Source organism: Drosophila albomicans, chromosome X, assembly GCF_009650485.2.
Source record: "Drosophila albomicans strain 15112-1751.03 chromosome X, ASM965048v2, whole genome shotgun sequence".
In the NCBI taxonomy this organism is placed as follows: domain Eukaryota; kingdom Metazoa; phylum Arthropoda; class Insecta; order Diptera; family Drosophilidae; genus Drosophila; species Drosophila albomicans.
The window spans coordinates 26,694,473-26,704,722 of NC_047627.2; the positions used below are offsets into that span (position 1 = coordinate 26,694,473).

Sequence of the window (10,250 nt, forward strand, 5' to 3'; positions counted from 1 at the left end):
TTTTTTTTTTGGGCGCAAAGGACACTTGCTGCTCGCCTGCTTTACATTTTAGTGCTCTTCGGTGCAAACGAATTCCTTCACTTCTTCCTCTTCTGCTTCTTTGCCGGATCAGCACAAATACTATATGCAAGTAATCAGGGCAGGAGAAAGAAGCAGAACGAAAGCGACATATGGGAACAACCTTGTAACAAAATATTGTATGACTTGAAAGTCGCATTTGGCGCATTTCATAATTGGATTAGCCACAAACATTTCTTCTCTTCTTTCTCAGTTTCGATTAAGATATGAGATGTAAATTGATCGATCGACTGTTACTTTTTTTCACTACACTATCGCAATTCTTTTGGCACAGTTTTATAACTTTAGTTGCTTTATAAAAATCTTCATCTGAATCGAAATAAAACAGAATGTAAAAAGAAGAATAATTTTTTATTTTAATTTAGTTTCATTAGAACAGAAAAATATATGTCATTAAATTCTAACATTTATTCTCCTCTTCTTTCTTTGCTTCTCATTCACCCTTTACATCCTTCTATGCATGCTTCTTTGTATTCTTCTGTGCATTCTTCTTTGCCCCCCTTGCTTCTTCTTTTGCCTTTTCCTTTGCATTCTTCTTTGCCTCCTTGGCTTCCTCTCTTGCCTTCTCCTTTGCTTTCTTCATTGCAATCTTCTCTGCCTCCCTTGCTTCCTTTGCTTCCTTCTGTGCATTCTTCTTTGCCTCCCTTGCTTCCTGTGCTTCCTTCTTTGCATTCATCTTTGCCTCCTTTGCCTTCTCCTTTGCTTCCTTCATAGCATTCATCTTTGCCTCCTTTGCCTTCTCCTTAGCTTCCTTTATTGCATTCTTCATTGCCTCCTTTTCCTCCTTTGTTTCCTTCTTTGTATTCTTCTTTGCCTTCTCTATTGCTCTCTTCCTTGCCTTCTCCTTTGCTTCCTTTTTTGGCTCCTCCTTTGCTTCCTCTCTTGATTCCATCTTTGCTTCGTCATGTAATTCTCCCTCTGCTACTCCTTCCTTTGCTTCTTCCATTGCTTCTACTCCTTTTCCTTCTAGCTCTGCTTCTCCCCCCTTAAGGTTTTTCTCTTCCTGAAGCTCTCCTTCTTTCTTCTCCACATCTGCCTGAGCATTCACATCCTTTGGCTTCGGATTGGCGGCCTCAAACCTTTCCTTCTTGACTTTCTTCTCAAAGTTACAGCACATATATGAGGGTAGAAGGCACTTGCTGCAACGATTGCTTCCCGAAAGAATCTCCGACTCGAAGTTTTCTTCAGGAGTGTCAATGGCATGTCCCCTCTTGTACGTTACCAGGAGTCTAGCCTCAACTTCTTGGCCATAGCGCGAGACATATGGTTGGCCCCTTATACACCTTTCGATTAATAAGGTTTTCGGCTTCTATTCGAGAATAATATGAACGGATTTGAACACACATTTAATTCACAATCACCATAAAAGTTCATAAACTTACCGGGGGAGATTCTTTAGGCATTTTTGCAAAATTAAAAATGAAAAAAATATGCGTAATTAAAAAGCTGCTTCACACTCGACGACAATGCTAGCAATGACTAGCGGCTTTTTAAATATTTGACAAGTCGAACCTGGATAAAGAGATGTCAGCAAATGTCAAGCATTTGTGTCAAAAACTATCGCTGCAGACACAACTATCGATTAACTAAAATGACAGGAGTGTCAGAGTATGCAGCTGGTAATCGATTTGAACTGTCATAAATATGTGTACATGAGTGACTGATAATTTCATAGTCATATGTAATAAATGCATCATGCTAATGTTGATTAGTTGGTTAGTTAATGTTAAGCATACTTTTCAGAAATTATCGCTGTAGACACAACTATCGATTAAGAAAGTATTCGCTAGAAGAAGAATGAATCTATTAATGAAAACATTGACAGATAATGCAACTGGTAATCGATTTGGATTTTATCTAAGAATCGAAGTATGATTGATTATTTTGTTGCCCATCGACACAAGGCCTCGGTGGCGCAGTAGGCAGCGCGTAAGTCTCATAATCTTAAGGTCGTGAGTTCGAGCCTCACCCGGGGCAGGTAATTTTTTTTGCTTTTTTTTAATAGTTTTAGAAGTAAACAAGAATTTATTTTACTATCAACATTATTATGGCAAATTAATTGAGTCGGCAAATAAAAAAAGGTCTTGTCATAGTTTTCTCATAAAAATGTATTATTTCTCAAGGCATTTTAAAAGCGAAATTATCAATTGAACAAAAGCAAACATATATAACATAAGTAATATTATATATTATATTTAGTTTAGAATGATCAATCACTCTTTTACTCATTTGTGCCAACTCTTTTTTTTTAGTTATATCTCATAGTTGAATGTCTCTCTATTAAACATTTTTAAAATGCCTTTCGTATTTCCTATTTATTCATTTAACTTGGTATTCCTTTTTTTCTGATTGTATTGTTGGCCAAACATTACTTTTCCATTTCTAAGTATACATAAATTTAATATCATCCGCCAACATATTTGTTTCTCCCAATTTGATTATATGTTGCCTGTCATTATTTCGATCACATATGCTTGATATTCATTCTCAAGCCATATATTAATTGTAGCTGCCTATTTGTAATGCCTTTTATTTGAGCAACTTTCACTAACTCGTTCGCTTCAAAGTGTATTTTGTTAGTTGAGTTGAGCAATTCATCTACATATTGTAGAGAGAGAAAGGAAAGGGAGGGGAAGGGGAAAGAAAGAAAGCTGCCTTGCTGCAAAAGGCAAAAACCAGCAGGCAGCAGGCAGCAGGCAGTCGAGTGTCTTATCAAATTGCTCGGCTGGTCGCATATTTCAAAACTAATTGGGCGCTACGCTCGAGCGATGCGAAAGGCACAAAAGTTGGGGCAATTATTCTCGGCCCGGAAACTAATCTCAGACTTTGTAATGAATTTGTGGCATTTTACGCTTAAAAATTAATAGCTAACCTCAAAGAGCGCAGCAGCCAAAATTCATAATTATAATTTGTACAAGTGCATGCTGGCAGCTCTCATCTCATAGAGATGAGGGAGGGAGGGATGGGGGGATAAAGGATATACTATACTATATATGTATGTATATAGGCTCAGGTTCGTGCTTTCGCTTCGGCGCTGGGCAGCGACCATAACTCATAAACATAAATTTAAATTAGAAAACAAATGAAAGCGCAAAATGTCGTTAATTTTGCTGAGACTCCGACCACATCGCTTCCCAAGCAAAAGCCCCAAAAACAAAAGCCAATCTCATTCCCAATCCATGCAGAGAAAGAAGAAAACTGAGTTCAAGGTAAAAGCTGTTCAATTGATTTACAGTTTCAGCTTGGATTAATCGTGATAGAACACTCGAAAGTAGGTCAGACAGTATACAAAAGATGGATGATAATAATTTAGAATTATGCTTGAAAGCGCTTAAAATCGTCTTCAAATTATATAACGAAGTACGTTCATTTAATCGAATTGAGTCAAAATAAAAGCTACTGAAAGCATCTGAAAAGCTTTCGTTTTGTTAGGTTTATAAATTTAAGAGAAATCACATAAATATATATAAAATTGGCGAGAACTAAAATTGAGCAAACATTTTTGAATTGAAAGCTCCTTAAATCACTCAACAAAAGTAGATTTCTATGGAGCTTAAAGCTCTTGTGCTAATGCAAAGTTTATTTCAAAACTGTAATGAATAAGCTAATTACAAGAAGCTTTCGCTTTGTTAAGTTTATTACTTTCAAAAGTAATACAAAATAGAAGCCAGAAAGTAAACGTGTGCAAACATTTTTGAATTGAAGACTCTTTATAACACTTGACAGACGTTGAAATTTTTGGAGCTTAAAGCTCTTTTTAATGCTTTATCTTAATCGTAAGTTTACTTTGAAACTGTAATAAATAAGCTCATTTAGCTCTATAATTAATGTTGTATTAAATATGTTTAGCGTAATTATGAAATTTGAAAGCTCTTTAAAGCAATTGACAGATGTTAAATTTGGTAGAGCATAAAGTTCTCTCAATATTCCTTATGAAACTGTAATGAATAAGCTCATTACGTCTATCCAATTTCCTTAGCTCTATAATTAATGTTGTAATAAATATTTGTAGTGCAATCTTACTTAACAATTTTCATTGCATGCCAAGTTAAAGCTGCTCGAGATAAATCAAAAAAAAAGACAAGAGAAAGAGAGAGAGAGAGAGAAAGAAAGCAGCCAAGTAGAGCTAATTTTGGACTGGACCCAAAAGAGGAACAATCGGAAAACTAATGGCAATTGCCAGTTGAAACTAAAATGTCGTTGATATCCCAAGTTCTTTTGAACTTTTGATAGTCGGCATCGACATTCGACATCAATAAATGAAGCTGGTGCTGAATAAACTCGGAATCAAAAATAAACAGAGCCCACAAGTTGTTGAATTCAGACAGCGAGCGAGCGATAGAGATAGAGAGAGATATGATGAGAATGAGATAGAGATAGAGAGTGCAAACTAAACTCAAATATCAATGGGAGAGCTGTGATAATGGGCAAAACAGGGGACTGGGCATTTGTAATAAAGGGCAACCGCAGAGCTAAGCGTGTGATAAAAGCTGTTGAGCTCATTCAGCGAAATGAAATGGAACCAACATAAACAAAAATGCGACCACAATCGATGGAGAGAATGCACCCCGCACTCCACCTCATTCCGCTCCTCAACCCCTCCTCGATTCGCTTGTCTAGAAAAGCTGAAGTTGAAACTGAAACTGAAGCTGAGGCTGGGGACAGAGCGAGTTGGCCTTGCCTTTGATGTGGCTGCCCAGCGCAACACACAAAACCGGGCGCTGGGATTCTCAAACTGGGCAACTTTTTTACCCTTCGTCTGGGGGAAGGAAAGAAGGCGAAGGGGAGAAAAGAGAGCCGGACTCGCTTGATTATAAGCCACATTAATGCACAGACATGCGCCTGCAAAAAGGTTCAAGCAAAACTCTCTAAAAACTCCAGGCACAAAAGTAAAAGACGAAACGGCATAGATGATGTGATGGTGATGATGATGATGACGATGACGATGACAGCGGCGAGAATAAAGAGACAAACCCGGAACTAACTGAGAATTAGAGAAAACTGGGAAACTCTCTACTAAATGAAAGTTGCGTCTGCGTTTGCGTTTTTCGGAGAGTTTTTGTGGCCTCAAACGTTGTGTGGCGGTCAACAGTTTTAATTAAAACAAAACAAGCAAAATGAGCCATCACCTAAGCACGACACTTGAATACACTCATCACTGCATTCAGTGAGTGTTTCTCTCTCTGTGTGTGTGTCAAGGATATACTTGTAATGAAAAGGCTGCCAAATGGTCACAGATCTCCCACAATGGACTGCTAATTGGGGCCTCACTTATTTATTCAATTATTAGGCACAACTTTTGGATATACAAAATGAGAAATTTGAGGAAACCCAGAGAGAGAGAGTTTTAAAATACAAAATAGGAGACTACAAAATATTATAATATTATATACTTAAGAATTGTATAGATTTAAAAGAAATAAATAAGAGCAAAAGTAGATTTTGGCAATATAAAATAAATGAAGCTTACACTATTTGAATTATTGGGCAACATTTTTGAAAAAGAATACCATTTGAATATATTCATATAACTTTAAAATACAAAATAAAAAGAGTATTTATTATTTGACAGCAGTTGTGGTTACAAGAAGAAGGAAACAGATTAGAAAACAACTGAACAGTTAGCCTGAGAATAGAGTTTCCAAAATATATTCATTCATGGGAATGCATTTTTGTATTATATTATATTTGAAATTATAATTGAAAATTACGTATTTCATGTAATTACAATATACTCTTGTATATATGTATATAACATAGGTTGTTTTTTCTATAAAAGTAGTAAAGTAGCGCAAAAAAAAGTGTTTAAAATATAAGTTTAAATGTCTCAATTAAATATTTGATGCAACAATGTAGAATATTAAAGTCCATTCGTTAGTTTAAGTCAATATTTAGCTCAACTAGAAATCAATGCAGACAGATATATTGGTATAGTTATTAGAAAGAAGATGAAGAAAGAAGAAACACATTTACAGTATGGGTTAAAATACTCAGGTATCTCACAGTCGAGTACACTCGACTGTAGCTTTCTTACTTGTTTTATCATAACATAGAAATTTTTAAATTATAATATTAGGAACTTTGATAAATTATAGTATAAATGTGAATTGCAAAATCACGATTTGCTTACCGAAGTATAAGCCCATATCTATAAGATAGCGACAAGTTCAGTTAAAATCGAAACTTAGGGTAAAGCGAAGAAAGTCAAAGATGTAAGCTGAAGCGAATGTGCCTATAAATAAATAAATCATAGAGTGCGTGAGAGAAAAAAAGAAAGAAACGCGACTAAATAAGCAAATGGAGAAAGAGGAAGAGATGAAATGAAGTGCAGTGCGGAATGAAGATGAGGCGAAGTTGGTCATAAAGTGCGGCAAAAGAAGAAATTTAGATGTTTTCAGCTCTCGACTTCTAGGTTTTGGCCACGAAAACGAAATGTGCGGAAAATGTAACGGTCAACAAATTATCAAAAACAAAAACAAAATAAAACACCGGAAACGAAAGGAGAGGGCAAAATGGAAAATAAAAGGGAAACAAAAACAAATGCGAATACCAGAACAAAAAAAAAAAACAACACAACTACATTAAAAACACCAAAAAGGGCGCTGCGAATCGACGCTGAACAGCTGTGAACTTCAACGCCCACGAAACGTGCGAGGAGTTCAAGAAAAACGAGTTAAAAAGAAAGAGATAGTCAAAGACAGAGAGAGAGATAGGTATATAAAGAGCGGGAAGTAAAGCAACAGCAGCTGAATGTGAAACGGAAACGCGCATAAAGAGCTTTTCTGTGGCCCCTAAAATGGCCTAAAAGAAAAACTATGCCCAAATGGAAATATTTACTATAGCTAGCCAAGTCTCATCTGTTTCTCCCCGTCTCTGCCCCCCTCTGAACTCACACTTGGCATTGCAATAATTATGAAGCTTACAGCTGGACTTAGTCTTGTTGTTGCCAACTGATGCTCATTAGCTGAGGTCGAAAAAGGAGGATAACGAAAGGTAAACGGATCGTATATAGACAAGCTTAGGCCAAGAGATCGTATAAAGTCAAGTTTATGTTTGACTTGGCAAGTAAATGTAAAAAGAACATCTAAGAAAGCTGCAGTCGAGTGTGCTAAAAATATACTAAATGAATATACCCCTTTATTTTGTATGTATTGTGAATAATAACAGCAAATTAGTATATTTGGTATATCAATATACTGAATAAATTTACCATAAAATACCAAAACATACCAAACACTAAATTTTGTATGTATTATTGTAAAAATATTGCAAATAAGTACACTTGGTATATCAATATACCGAGTCAATATACCATAAAAATACTAAAATATACCAAAAGCTCTTTTTTTGTATTTATAATTGTAAGAATATAGCAAATTAGTTATATTTGGTATATCAATAAACTAAGTCAATATACAATAAAAATACTGAATGATGAAAAAATATACCAACAATCTATATTTGGTATATCAATATACCAATTCAATACATTTGTATTTGTATTTTGAAGTCTGTATACAAAAATATAGCAAAACCACATATCAAAATAATACTAAAATGTACCAAATACTATATGCTGTATGTATTGTTGTAAATATATAGTATATTACTATATTTCGTATATCAATATACATTGGTATAATTATACCAATACCGTAAAAATACTAAAATATGCGAAAAACTGTATATAACTATATTTGGTATATCAATATACATTTATACCAATACCGTAAAAATACTAAAATATACGAAAAACTTTATTTTGAAGTATAAGTAAACAAAAATAGCATTATATACTAAAATAATACTAAAATGTACCACCAAATGCTATATTTTGTAAATATCGTTGTAGAAATATGGCAACTTAGTATATTTTGTATAACAATATATAAATGCAATTAACCATAAAATTACTAATAATATACGAAGCACTGTATTGGAAAATCGACAAAAATACTTAAATATACCGAATGCTATATTTAGTATTTTAATATACTACTGTACTCAAAATATACTATGAAGTATAACAAATGCGAGATTATTCAAAAAATCTTAAAAATTGTATGGTAAAACTGATTTGGAAACAGAAAAAGAAAATATCTTTTAGCAAGACTGATAGTAAAATTGAGTAGTTTAATAATCCTTAAATTTAAATAATGATAATGAAGTATTTTCGCTGCAGTAATTAAATGAACTCGTTTTATGTGCGTTGCTCGCCGCACAAATATATTTATCAATTAGACTTTAAGTGTGGCACAAGTTTGGCAATCATAGACAATTTTCAGGCACTTGAACTCTACTGAGGAATTCCATCCTATAGACGAGTAGAGCAATCCGCAAGGAAACGGAGCAAGGAGCAAGAAGCAAGAAGCACACGGGGCACACTCATCGCTGATTGAGAGCTGCCTTCGATCAGAGAGTAGGCACTGATTGATGAACTCAATTGTCAAGTCGATGCCAAAGGGAAAGGCGCAACTGGCAACTCGCAACTCGAGAGTCAAGAGGTCAAGCGATGCCAGCAAAAATTAAGTTGTTACTTCTGCCGGATGGATGAAGGAGACAAGATACAGCAACAAGAGAGAGAGAGAGAGAGAGAGAGAGAAAAGGGAAGGACGAGCCTTATAAACATATCTACTTATACGTTTCTTTATGCCGCACGTCGCAATATTTTTGTTGTCCGCCTGTGTCCAGGCAACAACGAGCCAGCAAACAGACACAGAGAAGTAGCAGGGAGAGAGAGAGAGAGAGAGAGAGAGAGAGAGAGAGAGAGAGAGAGAGAGGGAGAGAGATTTTTTCACTGTTTTTTGCCCTTGCCGGTGGAAAACCTTTTGCCTTTCATTTTGGTCAACTTGCACTTGGCGTCGTACTACGATATACATATATATATAACGATGTATGTATATATATTTTATATATTTTTTTTGTTATGCTCGTCCACTTTTTGTTGCTCCTTTTTGTGGCTAAATACAAAGGCGGCTGGTTTTTGTGTGCCTGTTTCTAGTTATTGTCCTTGTTGTTGCTGTTGCTCTAGTCCACAAGTAGCAAAAGTCTCGAGTCTGTAACTGGGTCTGAGGTTTGGGTCGGCTTTTTTGTGTGTGTGTTGTTGTTGTTTTTGTTGTTGCTGGCTGCCTCGGCCTCCGGTTGTTAGTTGCATGAATATGAAGTGGTCTTATAATCCACACCAAACAACAAAATGACCCAAGTGCGAAATTAAAAGGCGAAAATGTGCCGACCAAAAGAGTGAGACGACAGCCAGTTGACTGAGGGCTTTTTGCTTTTGCTTTTTTTTTTTTTTTTGCTTTCTGTTTTTTGTTGTGTGTGCTTCGGCAGATTGCTCGTTTTGTCATAAAGACGTTAGACCGGAAGATGTGTACTCAAGCTTGCTAATACTCTAAGTAAAAATGGGGGAATTCCCTTAACCCATTAATATCCTTGTTGTATTACTTTTTACACTTTAAACTATTCAAATTTCATTCTAACTCTAAAGTAATTAAAATCAATCAAATTGCATACTTAACTCATTACAATTGATCACAATGTTTGACTATCTATTTGTTGTTTTTAACTCAATTTCAACAGTCGCACAGTTTTTGCACTTTGCTAAATGTTATTAACATTTATTAACTGTTGCTCAGCGCGCTGGCGCAGTAAATGAAAGAGAACGCAACTACTGCTAAATACGCTTTCTCTTTCTTATATTTATAGCGCGGTTTGAAACCTGCCTAAGAAATATTCGAATTTAACAACGTTTACAAAATAATTTCCATTTTTTTACTCTCAATAAACGAATTTCATATTTTTTTTTTTCTAAATATTGGTTAAAACTTGTAATTTATTTCAAATTGATGTCAGCTAAATAACATTCTTTCAACCATTTCTGTTATAAATCTCAAGTCATGCGCAGCTTCAGCAGCAAAGTCTCTTAAATTCTTCGTATAACATTAACTACAGAGATTCTCTTATATTACTATCCACATTCACATTACTTTCTTTTCGGAATGGTTTAAAACTTGTTGCTAATGTGTGCGTAGAACAGTTTTTATTAAAGAAAGTCAGCATTACTATAATAAACATTATTTACCAACTATTCTACTATTTCAACAAGTATTTTTTCTTTGTCAGTTTAAGCAATTGGTAAATTCATCAAAATAATAATATGAATATAAAAGATA

General features: G+C 34.9%; 1 protein-coding gene and 1 non-coding gene across 2 annotated transcripts; one reads left to right on the top strand and one right to left on the bottom strand.

Annotated features, from left to right (window-relative positions):
• Positions 1–499: 499 nt before the first annotated feature.
• Positions 500–1,568, bottom strand: LOC117572364 (uncharacterized). Its single transcript, XM_034255132.2, has 2 exons — positions 1,461–1,568; positions 500–1,387 (listed from the first exon to the last, which is right to left on the bottom strand). The coding sequence occupies exons 1-2, from the start codon at positions 1,479–1,481 to the stop codon at positions 533–535; spliced, it is 876 nt and encodes a 291-aa protein (XP_034111023.1). The 5' UTR covers positions 1,482–1,568; the 3' UTR covers positions 500–532.
• Positions 1,569–1,982: 414 nt separating this feature from the next.
• On the top strand, positions 1,983–2,055 carry Trnam-cau (transfer RNA methionine (anticodon CAU)). Its single transcript has one exon. It is a non-coding gene; the product is annotated as a tRNA-Met (tRNA).
• The last annotated feature ends 8,195 nt before the right edge of the window (positions 2,056–10,250 follow it).

Coding starts and splice junctions, on each gene's coding strand:
- LOC117572364 (XM_034255132.2), bottom strand. CDS start 1,481: ATGCCTAAAGAATCTCCCCCG. Junction 1,388..1,460: donor TGCCTAAAGAATCTCCCCCG/GTAAGTTTATGA, acceptor ATTCTCGAATAG/AAGCCGAAAACCTTATTAAT.